Source organism: Cydia strobilella, chromosome 5 (genome assembly GCF_947568885.1).
Source record: "Cydia strobilella chromosome 5, ilCydStro3.1, whole genome shotgun sequence".
In the NCBI taxonomy this organism is placed as follows: domain Eukaryota; kingdom Metazoa; phylum Arthropoda; class Insecta; order Lepidoptera; family Tortricidae; genus Cydia; species Cydia strobilella.
The window spans coordinates 4,112,180-4,129,439 of record NC_086045.1 but is presented as its reverse complement, the minus strand read 5'-3'; the positions used below and the strand labels follow the sequence as shown (position 1 = coordinate 4,129,439).

At 39.0% G+C, this 17,260-nt stretch overlaps 1 protein-coding gene across 1 annotated transcript; it reads right to left on the bottom strand.

The window, feature by feature from the left end:
• Nucleotides 1–6,912: 6,912 nt before the first annotated feature.
• LOC134741296 (facilitated trehalose transporter Tret1-like) lies at nt 6,913–13,243 on the bottom strand. The gene is made up of 8 exons (XM_063674029.1): nt 13,147–13,243; nt 12,018–12,247; nt 10,356–10,676; nt 9,983–10,097; nt 9,373–9,453; nt 8,007–8,224; nt 7,444–7,626; nt 6,913–7,167 (listed from the first exon to the last, which is right to left on the bottom strand). Exons 1-8 carry the CDS (start codon nt 13,181–13,183, stop codon nt 6,931–6,933), a joined length of 1,422 nt encoding a protein of 473 aa, XP_063530099.1. The 5' UTR covers nt 13,184–13,243; the 3' UTR covers nt 6,913–6,930.
• Between the last annotated feature and the right edge of the window lie 4,017 nt (nt 13,244–17,260).

Below are 17,260 nucleotides of genomic sequence, written 5' to 3'. Positions count from 1 at the left end.
CGAGTTAGAGGTTACTTTGGGAATTAATTGTATCGAGCGAAGTGTCATAATTCGTGTATCGGAAGCTATGTCATTAAAGATAATGTAGTCAAGAACTACATATATTTTTCCACGTCTACGAATATCAACGCCTCTTAGAAAAACATGATCATATAAGGAGATTTTTCGCCTTCTGGCTCAGGGAACCGCCTTAACACGATAGTAGAAGACCGCTTCTCCATACAAACTTAGTCCCCATTTTCCTCCTGATAAAATGCCAAAATAGTGTCAAAATGCCTATTTTTTTCTTAATATACCACATTCACAAAATACCTAAGCTTCAAATCGACTGTCATAATAAGTACCATCTCAAATTAAGTACCTATTACATTAGTGAGTGCTAGGTATAATATCTAATAATATCGTCCTGAGTTTCAGCAGGCTGTTTTATAATTCTTAGGTAATAGGTAATACCTACGACAAAGATTATAAAATAACATATTAAGTTTAAAAATATCTAAAATAAAAATAAAAACCGGCCAAGTGCGAGTCGGATTCGCGCACCGAGGTTTCCGTACTTTTTAGTATTTGTTGTTATAGCGGCAACAGAAATACATCATCTGTGAAAATTTCAACTGTCTAGCTATCACGGTTCATGGGATACAGCCTGGTGACAGACGAACAGACGGACAGACGGACGGACAGACGGACAGCGGAGTCTTAGTAATAGGGTCCCGTTTTTACCCTTTGGGTACGGAACCCTAAAAAGAAGTTGCATCGGAAATTCGGCATTTCATGAAACATACCTTTTAACATTTGGATATTTTGGGACTTTGGCGATATGAATAAAATTAATTATGACACCGGCTATTTTAAGAAGGAAGCATTTTGCCACTTAGGCATTTTGGGATTAAGTTGTTTTGTAATCAGCGGTGGCAGCTGGGCATTTTTAAGGTTCCGTACCCAAAGGGTAAAAACGGGACCCTATTACTATAAGACTCCGCTGTCTGTCTGTCTGTCCGTCTCTCAACAGGCTGTATATCGTGAACCGTGATAGCTAGACAGTTGAAATTTTCACAGATGATGTATTTCTGTTGCCGCTATAATAACAAATACTAAAAACAGAATAAAATAAATATTTAAGTGGGGCTACCATACAACAAACGTGATATTTTTGCCGTATTTTGCGTAATGGTACGGAACCGTTCGTGCGCGAGTCCGACTCGCAATTGGCCGGTTTTTATCGCCTGTCACTATCGCACTTACATACTTGTTAGAACGATAAATGACGTTATGATAAAATTTAGGAGCAATTAAACCTAAGCAGAACTGTAAAACTAATGTATTGTAATATCCCCATACTGTATCAATGCAAATAAATGATTTCTGATTCTGATTCTGATTATGAAGAACTTTTATCGATACCATATACTGTATCTTACTGTATCTACACATACACAATGAGACTTTAAGCGGACCCTTCTAATGTGTATAAAAGTTTATATCTTCTATAAATGGATATAAGGCTTCATCAATACTAATTGGTTGATAGAAATGGCTTAATTGGAGCTTGGAGCTGTGTACTAAAATGGTACCTTACTCCCAAGATAGATATAACTCCGTAATAGATGGATACAGTCTAAGGAAAAAACGTGCCTCGAAAATCAAGAAAATTTGATTCTCGATCAAAGGGCGCTACTAGCTTTGGCCTACTGTCGTATAGATGGCGTTGACGGTTTCGTTTGTTATTTAACAATTTTAACGCATATCAGTGAAAGAACATGGGTCAAAATCATAAAAATAATTAATGCAAATAAAAAAAATCATTTATCCATATTTAAATACATTTTATCGTATTTTTATAAATCTTCATTTTTAGTTTTAAAGTGTGTCGACAGATGGCAGTGAATTTAATGTGGTTACAAAATTTACTATGACAGTACCGCTCTAGTATGAGTTACTCGTACTTACTCGTACGTTCCTAACTCCTAACGTTTCATACTCGTCTCGTAGTAGTGGTTTGTTAGTTTTTAATTTGCTGCAGCTGTTTTCTTAAGGGTGTTACTACATTACTAATAATTTATTTTATTTTACGCAATCCTTTCAAATGTTTTATAACTTATTTTGTTACATAATATTGTCTTATATATGAAGGGTACACGGAAAGAACATGCCTAGTCACTTTAGTAACATTTTGAGTAATCGCTGTTTTAAAATTTGGAACCATGTCAAAATGTATGGTAATTCCGTGACCACTGACCAGGTCTTATTTAAGCATTAAAAAAATTGTGTTACATATATTATACAGTGGTAGCAAAAGGTATAACTAATAGTTCATTAAGAGCTCTACATTTTGAAATGAAAATCTCAATTTCCCAAAAAAGTGACTACACATGTTCTTTCCGTGTACCCTTCATATGTAGGTTTCTATCAAAAACTAACGTTATCTAGTTTGCGTCTGGAACCGCGACATCTTTGGGGTGATTTGAACAACAAACTAAACAGAGGGACCACAGGAGTATATGGGGTTCTTCAAAGAAGGAGTGTACACTGTACAGGTTTTACCTGTATGGTACCAACGGAAAGCTCACACGAACCTAGCCGCCGCAATACATGCGAAGCTACGCCCTCATTTTAAAACGAAATTATGAAATAACATGCAAATTAAACATGAACATTGAAGTAATCTCTAGTAGGTACTAGTTTCCGTTACTAGATATTGTAATACAAAGAAATTAGAACGAGTAGAAGTTTTGTATGTTAAACTTAGCTTTATTACCAGACAGATACCTAAGTATTATGTCACGTAAATGTTTTAAAACGAGAGCATAACTTCTATTGTATGGGAGTGGCTTTTTATCGGCGGGTTCGTGTAATCTTAAAAAGCATTTTCAACTAAGCAATTGAGGTATAATTTAATTCGCGTTTAAATTGGTACTAAATTAAGGCTAAATGTGTTAAAGTATTCTATTTGGTCTTTTCAATTAAATCGTTGTTATAAAAAAAATCACTCCCTTTTATAGGATAATAAACTTTATGGCTGCGTTATTAGGTCGACAATAAAATATCACTTTTGCCGCTTTATTACGTTTCCCACTTTTAATGGCCGCTATTAATTATAGTCTGGTAATAAATAACTTCATTATCTGCCAGGTATTAACAGGTTTCTTAAATCAGGAATATCTGTAAAGTGTACATAGATTTATTGTATTTGCTCCGGTGCGAGTATATTTTGAATAAGTTAGCGCTTTCAAGCTAATATAGTCATTTATATTATTTATGTACTACTAAGTAATTACCAAAGATTTAATATATACGCTAGATGACGCAAATACCACCATTTGTATTGAAACCAAGCGTGCCGACCAGCGCCTGTACCAATCTATTCTTGGAATTAGTTTGCCAAGCGGACCCGTGTTTGTATGTTTGCATGTATATAGGCTTTCTCTTAATAATCATACTTTTAGTTTGAGCTAAATGTTTGGAAGCGTCTGCTATCTTATAACTCATACAACTATGTATACATATACACAAACACATACTTATACTGATTACATAATGATCATTATAAAACTAAGACAAACGATCATTTCACATAGTTGCTATTACTACATAATGGCAGAATAATAAAAATCATCGCGTGGTCGGTCGGTCCGTCGGTCGGCAAAATTAGTGTTTCATAATCATAACTGATTACTGTACAAACTGTTGAGTACAAATAAATTGCTACGATAATTTATTCGTGTTATTAAAGAGCGCTGGTAGCCTAGCGGTAAAAACTTGCGACAATTGCGAGTTTCAATCCGGAGGTTTTAAACCCTGGCTCATTCATCATTGGTAACTAATGAGTTTTTCGGAACTTATGTACAATCATTTGTTATTTACCAGTCGCTTTTCGGTGAAGGAAAACATCGTAAGGAAACCGGACTACTCCCAATAAGCCCTAAATAGTTTCCCATCTGGGTTGGAAGGTCAGATGCGGATGGCAGCCGCTTTCGTAAAAAACCTACGCCAATTCTTGGGATTAGTTGCTTATACATTATAGTCCGTTGAAGGTGGGACGGTGCAAGTAACGTATGTCTACGCAGGTAGCAGTTCTACTTCGTTGGTAGCAGTAGTAGAGCGTAACGTTTATTGCATGGGAGCAGAGTTTTGGCGGGGATTCGCGTCACTCTTAATCATGAACCTTAAATTTTTTAAACCGTTTCGAAAAATGCTATGAATTACAAAATATTCTTATATCTTCAAAACCCTTTGTTCATATTTCAATACCTACCTATTTACGTAGATACATATAGGTACTGTGGTAAGAAAACTCATAGAGTAACTTATACTAGAGCGGTACTGTCATAGTAAATTTTGTAACCACAGTAAATTCACTGCCATCTATCGACACACTTTAAAACTAAAAATGAAGATTTATAAAAATACGATAAAATGTATTTAAATATGGATAAATGTTTTTTTTATTTGCATTAATTATTTTTATATGATTTTGACCCATGTTCTTTCACTGGTATGCGTTAAAATTATAAGTAATAAACGAAACAGTCAACGCCCTCTATACGAGTGTAGGCCTAAACTAGTGGCGCCATCTGATCGAGAGTCAAATTTTCGTGATTTTCGAGGCACGTTTTTTCCTTAGACTGTATCCATCTATTACGGAGTTATATCTATCTTTGGAAAACTGAAGGAATAAAATAGTCGCCTATCCAATGAAGCGACGGAATGTGATTCTCTATGCAACTATGACATAGGTATATCAAGTAAAATAAAATATTTTCTTTTAATATATCTACTCAATTTATGTGTAAAATTACGCAATCTCTGCGTACTTACAAATAGCATCCGCCCGCTTTCATATAAAACTCAACCTTTTCCCGTCCTACGAGTATAAAGCTCTGATATACAGATTTTTCGATTAATACCTGCAAGAAAGAGGACTAAAACTCTTTCAATGACCTCGCACAAACAAAAAATCAGGACATTGAAACACCGCTACACATAAAAACACCAGGAACATAGGTACGTGCCTAGATTGGTGAAGGTGCTCCACAAGGCGAAGTAGCAAGCCATTTGTGCCATTTTCAACCAAAAGGGTACTTATTGTCGGTTGTCAATAAGGCGCTATTTCCATATAGCTTTAATTCGAAATCAACCTTATCGACAAGCGACAATGTGGTACCTTTTGGTTGAAAACGTCACATTTTCACCTGGTCTTCATTCCTATAGCGTAGCAAGAGCGATAGCGTCATTCGACTCAATACATCCAGTCTTAAATGATCTCTAACGATATCACGGGGCTTAGCCAAGGTGACAATCGTACGTCGACAAACGCCAAACGACAAGAAAAAATGTAACGGGATGACAGATGCTACGAAAAGTCACGTGACTATTTAATTTTCGATTGGCGTTTCCCATCAACGATTGTTATCTTGGGTTTAGGTAGGCCCTCTGGACGAGCATCTTTAACCGGCCCAATGAATTTTTGTTCTAACTGACAGGCCGATATCGTCCGGCGGACTGATAGTCAGTGGGCCCCTTTACGGTGAACAGACATCGTCTGCTGTTTAACTGAGGACTGGTTGAAGTCTGCATGGTGCTGATTGGTTTTATGTTAAATAATTACTTATTTAATTATTATTTATATCATTTTGTATATAAGTAGTTTTGGCCCCAAATCTCAGCTATTTGTGATGTGCGAGCAATAATGAGGCATTGTTATTTCATGTTATACAGTCACCTGCAATAATATGCAAGCTGCAAGTATATGTCATAATATCTTATTTTTTTTCCTATTTCCTATATTATAAATAGCCTAGAATCCCAGATGGGCCGGGTCTACCTAACAGTGGCTCTCCGTAAGCAATAGGAACATAGATCCCACTAGTATCTACCTAGAGTACCTAGACATACTCGTAACCACCTCTCAAAGCACGTAAAAGCAGACACCCTACCTACGCATGCCATTACGATCGCGTTTTGATCACGCAAGTGCGGCGGGACTGAAGTGCATGGCCACCCTGTACCAGACCAAAAGGACATAAAAAATCAGATTTTGATCTGCGTTTCTCACCTTTCTGAACGATTTGACGACTTCTGCTATGCTAATACTGAAACTCTTATTGTTTTGATATTAGAGTCTAATTTTGACTAATCCGCCAGTTGCTTTTCATAGCTAGCACCCTATTTTCGTGTTGTAGACATGTTAGTCTCATTTTTTATTGTCGAGTGATGTAAGGGTTGGAAGTTATTTATTGTTTTGTTTTGACTGCGATTTGCTGAAGTGTTTTTGCATAGCTGGCAATTTATAAATTAGTTTGTTTTCTGAAGATACGTTTTCATAAGTAGGCATTAACTATTTATCTACTTTTATATCCGGACCCAATACAATCTCATTTCCTTTCTCTTACTCGATTTGTTCTCATTTTCATTCCCATATTCATATCCATAATCATGAAATATTTATTGTTTTCAACTTAATCAGGTACATCTTTTTATAAGAGGCTCGAAAGGACGGGTGAAGATCGGGCAGCCAAAAGGGCCTACTTGGTTCGACCAACTGGACGCCGTCCTGTTGGTCGTCCTAGATATCGTTGGGCGGATGGAGTGGAGGCGGATCTCCGTGAGCTCGGCGTCGGCGAAAGCCCATAAATCGCCCCGATGATATCGCTCTGGAGCGAGCAAAGTGGCGTGCTCTTGTATTGGAGGCCAAGACTCATTTTGGGTCATCGCGCCAGCCGAGTAAGTAGTAGTAAGTAAGAATAAGAGATCTGGCCCGGTCTGATGGCGACGAACCACGTCCATATAGAAACTTGTTTGCACATCATTTTTCCGTGTTTTGATGCTGATTTTTATGCCATTGGCATTTGAATTTGGGAGTAGACCAAATAGGCGTATACATTTTCGAAAATTCAATAAAAATACATTAAAAATCAATAGTTAATTATCTCACGCACGACGATCCCTTTTCCTATCAAACAACGTTTGTATAACGTCGACCGGCAACCCCTTCGTCTCCGGCAAGAAGAAATACGTGAAGACAGAATTGGCGAAGCCCACAGCAGCGAAGAGGTAGAAGATCTGACCCAGGCCGATGGCGGCCACCAGCGGGGTGAAGACGAACAGGATGATGAAACCACAGAGCCAGGCCCACTCGATCACCAACATGGACAGGATGCCTTTCACCTGGAAAAGTTTAGAAATATAATATAAACAGAAATATTTTTTACACAATTTACAATCCGTAGGTCGCGGGTTCAAATCTTGGCTCATACTAAAGTTTTTTGGAACTTATGTAAGGAATATCGTTTGATATTTATCACTTTTCTGCTAAGGGAAACGTCACCGCGTGCGGGGCCCAGCTCATGTGGATTTGAGATTGAGAGCCAAGTAGCACGTAGCATACGCCGGAGGCGAGTAAGAAGTATGGCATGAGAGGCTGAGTATATGACTCTTACTCACCTCGGGTAAGAAAACCTCAGCGCTCAACACAAAAGGGATAGTTCCGGATCCGAGCGAGTAGGCCACGCAGAATGTGTAAATAATTACGGCGGTGACGGCGTGCGGCGCCCAGCCCATGTGGATTTGAGAGCCAAGTAGCACGCAGCACACGCCGGAGGCAAGCGAGGAGCATAGCATGAGAGGCTGCGAATAGACAAAGTTACTACCGTAAACTCAGGTAACTATAGTCCTATTATTACAACTATGGGTCAGTTTTTAACGTTGATTATTAACGAGCCTTTTTGATTTACATCGTTACATTTATATTGGAGCTTAAATAATTATTTTTCTATATTAGATACTCAACATAATTTGAAAAATATTTATTTATATTTTACTGGAACTTGAATTTGGACTATAGTTGTAAGTTGTGGACTAAAGTTGACTGAGTTTACGGTATTTCATAAAAAGGTAGGCTACGTATAACTGCAGTCATTGGAAAACTTAATTTGTACTTATACCGTTTTGCAATATATTCTGAAAAACCCCAAATTCAGACTTCGGGCTGTAGCTCTCCACTATACCTTCCGCCCAGCGATGTCTGTCAAATACGCAGAGACCAAACCCGACACCAGCGTGATTATAGAGAATATGATGCTGGAGATGGTAGCGGACATGGTGGGGATGGCCTTGGAGAAGAGCGTCTCCGCGTACACCTGCACCACCACCAGGCCTTGGAACACCGAGGTCGTGGTCAGGACCATCGTGACTAGGAGGGCGCGACGGGTTGGGTAGGATTTTTCTGCAAACATAAATAAGGTTCAGCAACCCATTAGGAAACCTTACGTACTTAGGAAAACCGACTGGTGGCCGTCCGGTGGGTCGACCTCGACCCTGATACCGCTGGGGAGGCAGCGTGTGGAAGCGGATCTGCGACAGCTTCAAGCCGATAATTGGCGGAAACGGCGCAGGATCGGGAAAAGTGTCGTGTTCTTGTTTCGGAGGTCAAGACCATCGGTGGTGTCGCTTAGCGACCTTAGTTAATACTTAGTTAAGCAACTCACTTGACTGACGTTAAGTAGGTAAACCTTAATTCTTTGTAAATAGGTTTATGGATGGGAAGCTAACAGTGTCAACGCTATGGTGTATTAGTCATCTCGCCTTATATCACGAGACTCTTCTACTTCAATAGTTAGAGTACAGTCAGCATCCATAGTAACGCATAAAACAACACACCAAAAGCATCAGCCACCCTGAAATACTTTTTCCAAGTAGAGATACATCTCTACAACTCGCGTTCAAGAGTATCTATTGCAATCTAATTGTTCTATATATTTAAATATATATTATATCTTTTGTTAAGCCTATAGAGAGCGGGCGCATTGGAGGGTCTGCCATCTTGTGGTCTGAATCGGAACCATAATCATGTACATTGCCAAAGCAAGTGCGGTAACGGTAGATGGTATCTACTGATCTCGTACGTTTTCTTATGCATAGTAGGTTCTGCCATCTTGTGTAGCCCGCATAAACTTCACATTTACTCCTTGCTCCAAAAATCTGACGGCTCCTATGCTGCCCCCTATATTTCATGCTCCCTATTAGAGAATGTACTTTTGCCGTCTAGTTTGATCCTACTAAGTATATACAGTAGAGAGCCAAATGTATAGTTACCGCGATATATTACAGTCGACTAAATGGTGCGTTTTTAGTTTTGTGTAGCAGTTGCGTGTGATTTACGCAGCGTACTACGTAGGCGAACAACACGCGAACGCGAAACGAAGCAATGCGGCACGGGGTAAATCAATCCTCTGATACTCATAGAAATGTCTTACGTGGGCGATCTCGTCGCGAACGCGAACGCCGTGGGCCCGCCGCGCTGCTCTGCTTCGCTTTGCGTTCGCGAGTTGTTCGCTTACGTAAGATGCAGCGTTACACTTGACAGTTACTTACTAATAAATTTTAAGGTGGAAACCTTCTGAGCTGGCTTCACTGTATCGCTAGACCGAAGTTTTTTTTCTTCTGCCGGAATTTCTGCAACTATCAAAAACTCGTTGTGTTTCAAGTGGCACGCTCTTCCATCACAACTTTACTTGTTGGATTAGGAATATAAGGCGAATTGTCATTGTCAAGTGACAATAATAACTGCACGTCCTTATCTTGACATTTTAATCCTACTAGATAGGTATAGTTAAACATATATTATGAGACGGCTCAAATCAACCAGATATTAGCAGTACCAATCAGCATGATGTACTATGTCAAGATATGCTCGACGTGCAGTTATTATTGTCACTTGACAATGACAATCCGCCGTATATTCCTAAAAAAATTGGTATCGGCGTTTTAAAAGGTATCAGGATTCACAAAATTTGCCTTGATATCGGCGTTGGTTCCGAAATCGATTTCGTTTCGAATAATGTGGAACGACAAAACGGGAAAAATTACGTAAGGCCAGTACGGATAGTGTGGCTGCGGAGTTAGTGTGGTTGCGGGTTTAGTGTGGCTGGCCTTGATTGGGGCCTGTTTACACATACCATACATTTGTTTGACCTGAATTTACCTGTCTCATCCAACTTAGCAGCGTCCAGAATACGACGGATAGTTTCTAGTTCTTGTTGCACCACCTTAGAAGACACCTTCGTAGCTCTGTAGAACGCCATTGACTTAGCAGCTTCCTGAAATGAAGATAATTAAGAATTCTTTTGTGTTGGAGTTGAGATAAATTGCTGGATTTGCGATCGTAAATCTATCATGTTTGTATTGACCAGAATATGTGTAATGGTTGCTAATTCCAATCTGATTGAATGTACCTATTCACATCTTAAAAGTATGGAATTTATACATCTTGCGATTGAAATAGAATCTCAATGAAAAAGCGAGGTTGCGATCCAAAAAAAAAACTTTTTCTTAAACATAAAGATCAAAAAAATTACCTGCTCTCTGCCTCTCTTCATCAAAAACATCGGAGATTCCTTCAGAAAACTGAGCAGCACAACTCCAACCACGGCAATCGACAGACAAGTATAAAGCATAGGATAATAATCCACGTATCCACCCAACGTGTAGGATACGATCATCCCTACAGCATAGAAGATCACAGAGCCAGAGGCCATGCCGCCTCGGATGGACTCCTGGCAGAACTCGCTGACATAGAGAGGGACAACCAGGAAAGCAGCACCACCGACTCCTGATATGAAGATTGCTGTTAGGAGGACCTCGACGCGATTGGAGACTATTATCATGACCCAGGCGATCTGGAAGAGGATTGTCATTGTCAATGTATGAATAAACCATTATCTTGAGCGTAAAACACTTTCTTACTAGGTAGTTAAACTTGCATATATATAAATATATATGAGACGGCTCAAAGCAACCAAATATTGGCAGTACCAATTAGCATGATGTATTAATTAAAATGTCAAGATATTATGCTGGACGTACAGTTATTATTATCACTTGACAATGACAATTCGCCTTTATATTCCTAATCCAACAAGTATTAAATATTGACGCTAAGTAAAACGTTACATATCGACCAAATATGGACCGTGGATCTTCTCATACATTTCGGATCCGTCGTGCAAACCCTAAGCGTTGTGAAATAAGCACCTGAGATCTCGAGTCCACTTTTACTATTAAACTGTGAAATAACATTGATTAAAAAAGTTATTGGAAGTAAATTATGCGGCTTACGGTTTAATTAAATGTGGATCCTAGTTTAATGATCTTAGGCTTTTAATCTATAGGCATTGGAAATATTTTGTTTCATATAAAATCAATTACGCAGGTATTCCCTGTATTAGCGCCACTTGCACCATCCCACTAACCCGGGGTTAACCGGTCAACCTGTTAACCCAGTGTCAAATTGTACTGGTAACCATGGTAACTCCAGGTTTAACCGATTAACCCCGGGTTAGTAAATGGTGCAAGTTTTTTTCATTCTGCTACTAAACGTCATTTTATTATCAGTTCTACAATATTTGACAATCATCTGGCGTGTAAGATAACAGTAATGCCTGCCAATAAATATTATCTCAGCCCTAAACTGAATTGACGTCTCAAAGCTGTATTTTCAGTATTTTGTGAAAGATAAGAAACTAGTTGATAGTACAGTCTTCTACATAGAGATATATCTCTTCAAGTCTTCAGTGCTAACTAAAGAGATATAACTCTATTAACAATTAGATTGTTGTAATTTATTAAGATACCTTTGATGAGTAGTCTAATCCGCTACTTTTGAAACCACAAGCCTTAGTGTAAGGCCTGAGTGGACGCTCGAGTTGGGCGTGCAGCGGGCCGGGGCGTCCGGCGTGCATGTTAAACAAATGCAAACTTATGGAGCGGCCTTAGTGCACGCTGCTCAAATCACTTGTAAGCCCGACGCCACGCTGCACGCCATGCCGAACGCTCCGCTTCGAGCGTCCACTCAGGCCTTACACTTACGGCTCGGCCACAACATTGCGCAACTGGCGGCCGTGACGGTAGTAACCATAGGTTGGAGCGAGACACAGCGATCGGACCTTTCGTTCCCACCTATGGTTGCCGCCGCCGCCGCCGCTGGTCGCGCACAGTCGTGGCCGGGCCGTTAAACTCACCACATACATAATAGAGAATAGCGTCGCACAATACTTCCTCCCAATCACATCGAGCAAGAACCCAGCGGCCGGAGTCGACACGAGAGCCCCGATGGAAGAAAGACTCCCGAACAGCGCCTGCTCGCCCTCCGTCATGGGGCGGTGCAGCGTGGTATTCTCGGAGCTGAACAGCAGGAGGGTTGATGAGGGCCAGGTGAACGTCACGCCCATGCTTATACACAGGTAGCATACTGGGAAAAAACCGTGACACTGTGCACTGTGGAATGACGCCAGACTTGTGGTTGAACATGAGAATCTTCTGTATTTCGATAAGGAATAGTCCTGAAGAGATTCTCAAGATCCTTACTTATTCATAGATTTTGACTATAAAAGTAACCACCGTCAAAAAACAAAAAAACCACAATAATTATGGCGTCGTTCGCACGCGTGAGTCAAAATTTGATAAAACACGACTCAGAATAAGGTTTTTATATCAACTTCATTACTAAGGCAATTTCATCGCAAAACTGAGATATTAATATTTTGGAGGACAGGCTCCCGAACAGCGCCTGCTCGGCCTCCGTCATGGGGCGGTGCAGCGTGGTGTTCTCGAAGCTGAACAGCATGAGGGTTGATGAGGGTCAGGTGAACGTCACACCCAGGCACAGGTAGCACTGAGGAAAGGCTGTGTCACAATTAGAATAGAATAGTCTATTATCTAAACAGTTTTACAAAACAAATTGGCCAAAAACTAATCAGAACGGTTCTTAACGTTATGGGGCTCCTAAACTGGCTGTTATAAAAAGTTACATAACATTATGTGACAGGTCACATTTATAATCGGGTGTAAGGGTAACATAATAAATTCGCGATAGACCCGATTATAAATGTGATTTTACAGTCATGTTAAAGCTGATCCTTTACTGAAGGAAAATGTTGTGAGTATTTTAGCATCTCAACAATGAATTCCCTAGTTTTACTCTTTGGGTTTAGAGATCCATGTACAAATTAATTTCGGGAAGAATTGATTCATAAATATTAGGGATAGACTAAATCAAATTTATAATCGAATCATTAAAATATAAACCATAAAATAAAATTAGTAGGTACCCCACCAATTGATTGGGTAGGTAGGTGGGTAGGTACTTACCTATTCCCGTACAAAGAAATTGTCGCACCAAAGACATGTTTCCTTCAATCCCAGCCCACCAGTACGGCACATTGATTAAGACTGATTAATGTTTCATTCTTATCTACTTTATGCATTAATTACTAAGCAAACAATTCACAGAGCAATTGAAGGATAGCACAGTCAAACATGTTTAGGATTAGCGCTACAAAGTATCACAAACGGAATCAGCATAGGCGGGGCGGCGGCAAAAAAATGAAAAATAATTTATTTGGTTTACAATTTACAATTCAATAGTAGGTTAGAACCTTCTTTTAAGTATAAAATATACTTTTGGCAGAAGGCCCCGCTCTTCCATAATTTGAAGGGGTACAACCAAAACATAATTTAATAATTATGTTACTTATAATTTACTATAAGACATGCATATGTATTAATTCGAATTCATTACAATATTAAAATTATTTTAAAAATATATTTTCAACACACTTGCTCAAAACGACGTTTTTATTCCACCGATTTTTGGCTTATAATCCTAGATATTAAACACGTGTGCTCTTTCAGTGTATTATTCCACTCGTGCTTTTTCATTATATTATCCGACTGAGTTAAGAAGGTAACTGATTGCTTGGAGCCTTCTTTAATTGGTCGGACTGGCGGGCATCGGCGCGCCCGACGGCCCGGCCGGCCCGCTCGGCTCACCGCCCGCGGCCGGGGCGAGGGGCGGCCGGCAGTATGACAAATGCAACACACAATACTAATTGTTTTAACTATTAAAATTTTATTAATATGAGTATCTTTTTTTTTTCTCGCAAGTGTGTTGAAAAACGTCGTATGAAACGCGTGTGCATTGGTCATTACACACATCGGCTTTCTTATTGCGCGCTCGCTTACAGCTCGCGCGCACAACATCGCCTCATGTGTGATAACCAACTTAGCACGCTTGTATCATAATGTACTATTCTGTTGCCGCTATAACAACAAATACTGAAAACAAAATAAAATAAATATTTAAGTGGGGATCCCATACAACAAACGTATTTTTTTTGCCGATGAAAGAAAAGGACATGTAGACGAATTTTTAAGAAATATTTTATTACGGATCAATTCGCAAACATAAGACACAGGTTTTAAACCTTAAAATTTGTGGCACTAATGGATATATTCGTACAAAATCTCACTCAACGTTCAAAATTGTCCCTATTCGCCCCGTTTGAAACAGGTGTTTCCACTATATCATTCGAACCAGCACATTGTCTAACGGCTTCATATACGGCACTTATCTGACAAGTAGTTCTCGTTAAGCAACGGCCTGTATATGGCCACTTATTTCTCACCTTCCTGGAATAACTCACGCTGTATAATGATTAAGATGTTTACTACAGAGTAAACACTTTAAGGCTGATACACTCAACACTGTTCAGGCAGCAGGGCGTTAACACGCGCGTATTTCGCACCCCGTGCCTGAGCAGTGTTGAGTTTATAATGTTTAAATTTTAAATTTTAGCTAAATTAGCGGTTTCACTCGCGTATTTTTAGTCACTCTCGCGACATGTTTCGAAGAGCCTAGGTTTGCTTAAAATGCTTCATGCATGAAGTCTGTATTTGAACGAAATATTTTTTATTTGGATATTTGTTGCCGTATTATCATGTTACATATATTGTGCATTTCATTTATTAAATCAAACGTAATGTGACGCAAGGAGCAAAACAAAAGCATCCGAACTTAGACAAAGCTGCTGCAGTGACTATCCGAATGCAAACTTTGAAGAGAGAAAATTATTTATGGATTTGGCCGATTAGCCGACTAGTCGGCCGACTAATCGGCCATCCGAGCGCCGATTAGTCGGCTAGTCGGCTAGTCGGCCAAATCAATAGTCGGTACATCACTAGTTTAAAATAAATAATACCTTAGATAGGTAGATACGTGTAAATCATTTATTCAAAGAGTAGATAGGATGGTGAACTTAGTCACTCAATCAAACTTTTATTGATAAAATTGAAGTATTTTACATGTCAACACATTATTTAAATTTAATAGGATCACACAAATTTATTTTATAAATAAGAACATTACTTACACAGAATACAGTCACATAATAAATTAATCAAGATACTTAATGTCCCCACACAGACTAGATTTGGCAAGTACGCGTACGGAATTCCTGCATTTTGTTTATTTTGAAAGTGTGTTTTAAAATGAATTTTAAGTGTTTCAAGTCATTTTATTGGTGGAGGGATATTATTTCAAAACAAAAGACTTTCAAGTTGTAGGTCTCTGCAAGACGACATTATTAAGTATGTAATCGTGACCTGTAATTAGCTTTATCGATAAAATATGAATATAAATGAATGAATATGAATGTGCAGTGCTGCATGCGCATCGGGTGTGTATCGGCCCTTAATCGTTGCCACCGCACTGCATTTGTATTGTTCGGTGGTTTAATAAATTGTGAATTTATGGACTTTTAGTATCGACAGTGTAGAGTTAAATCTTGACTTACTAGTATTTTATTTAAATTTGTGGATTTGCTTCGTAAACATATTGGTTGGACTAAGGAATTGTTCGACGTGCCCAGCAGCAGATTTCCGATTTAAAATTCAAATCATTTTCGAACGCAAAATGCGAGGGAGACGCGAGGAGGTGTTTTAGGTTCTTGTCTAGTGTTGCGGATTGATTAGTGACTAGACCAAGAAAAGTCTGCAACGATTTTGATAGCATAGGCAGTGCAAGTGTTATTTTCTACGTCATAATTTCATAGAAGTTAATGACGTTTAAAATAACACTTGCACTGAGTGTGTTATCGAAATCGTTGCAGACTTATCTTGGTCTAACTCTAGTGACAATGGATCGCTGGCCAGCAGAGCAGCGTGCATATGTTATTGAAGCGTATCGCTTTTCATTAAGTAGCAAGGCGTAAGTTTTGCACTAATTTCGGAATATAAAGAAAACGTTGGAGGAGTGCATACACACTGTGTACACACACACACACACACACACAGCGAAGGTTGACATATAGATAATATGGTTTTTTTTATTGGCCTACTTCGGTGTCCCACTGCTGGGCAAAGGCCTCCCCTCGTTTTCTCCACTCGACCCTGTCATCGGCATTTTCTCACCATTTGGGGTAGAATGCGTCCAAGTCGTCCCGCCATCTCCTTTTCGGTCAATGTGATTTAGGTAAATAAAATGCAATCCGCATTCAAACTAGGTTAGATGTTGTATAATTGAAAAATGTTACTAAATGAAATTGTAAAGAACCATTTTTCCTTCTGTCTAATCCGATCTGGAGTGGGAGTACCCATAGCTTTATTTATAAATGGATCCTACAATCAGTCCCCTGTCAAAACGTCATGAAATCACAGACAATCACCACAAAAGTGACATCTATAAATCAATAAATATATAAAGCTGTTTCTAGTCATTTCGAATTCAGTCATACAATGTTATTCAGAAACTGAAATTCCATATTCCATTCAATGATTAGAAAGTAACTAGCAGTATGAAAAATAATATTTAGGCGTATTAATTTGAAGTCGGTTTCCTATTTTTAAAAACCTGCCAAGTGCGAGTCGGGCTCGCGCACGAATGGTTCCGAACCATTAGGCAAAAAAACGGCAAATAAATCACGTTTGTTGTATGGGAGCTCCACTTAAATATTTATTTTATTCTGTTTTTAGTATTTGTTGTTATGGCGGCAACAAAAATACATCATCTGTGAAAATTTGAACTATCTAGCTATCACGGTTCGTGAGATACAGCCTGGTGACAGACGGACAGACAGATACATAGACAGACAGCGGAGCGTAGTAATAGGGTCCCGTTTTTACCCTTTGGGTACGGAACCCTAAAAAAGGGAGGTATTTACCCATATTTACCTCTAGTTTGAATATAACCTTTTTAAAAATAGAAAACCAGTTCAGTTCAGTTCTTTATTGGTAAAAAAATATTTTTCCCCTCACTAGCTCGGAACGCCGTCTTTTATCCTTTAAAACAAGCGGGGAAAAACGCATTTTATCCACTAGTGGGGAAAGTAATTTGACCTTGGATGGAGCGTGTTTAAGTAGCTTGACAGATAACAAAACGTAAAACTCCCATAATAATGGTTCGTTCGATATTAATTATCATTAAATA

Coding starts and splice junctions, on each gene's coding strand:
- LOC134741296 (XM_063674029.1), bottom strand. CDS start 13,183: ATGTCTTTGGTGCGACAATTTCTTTGTACGGGAATAG. Junction 12,248..13,146: donor ATTTCTTTGTACGGGAATAG/GTAAGTACCTAC, acceptor GTTTTTTCCCAG/TATGCTACCTGTGTATAAGC. Junction 10,098..10,355: donor TGAAGAGAGGCAGAGAGCAG/GTAATTTTTTTG, acceptor TCTTCATTTCAG/GAAGCTGCTAAGTCAATGGC.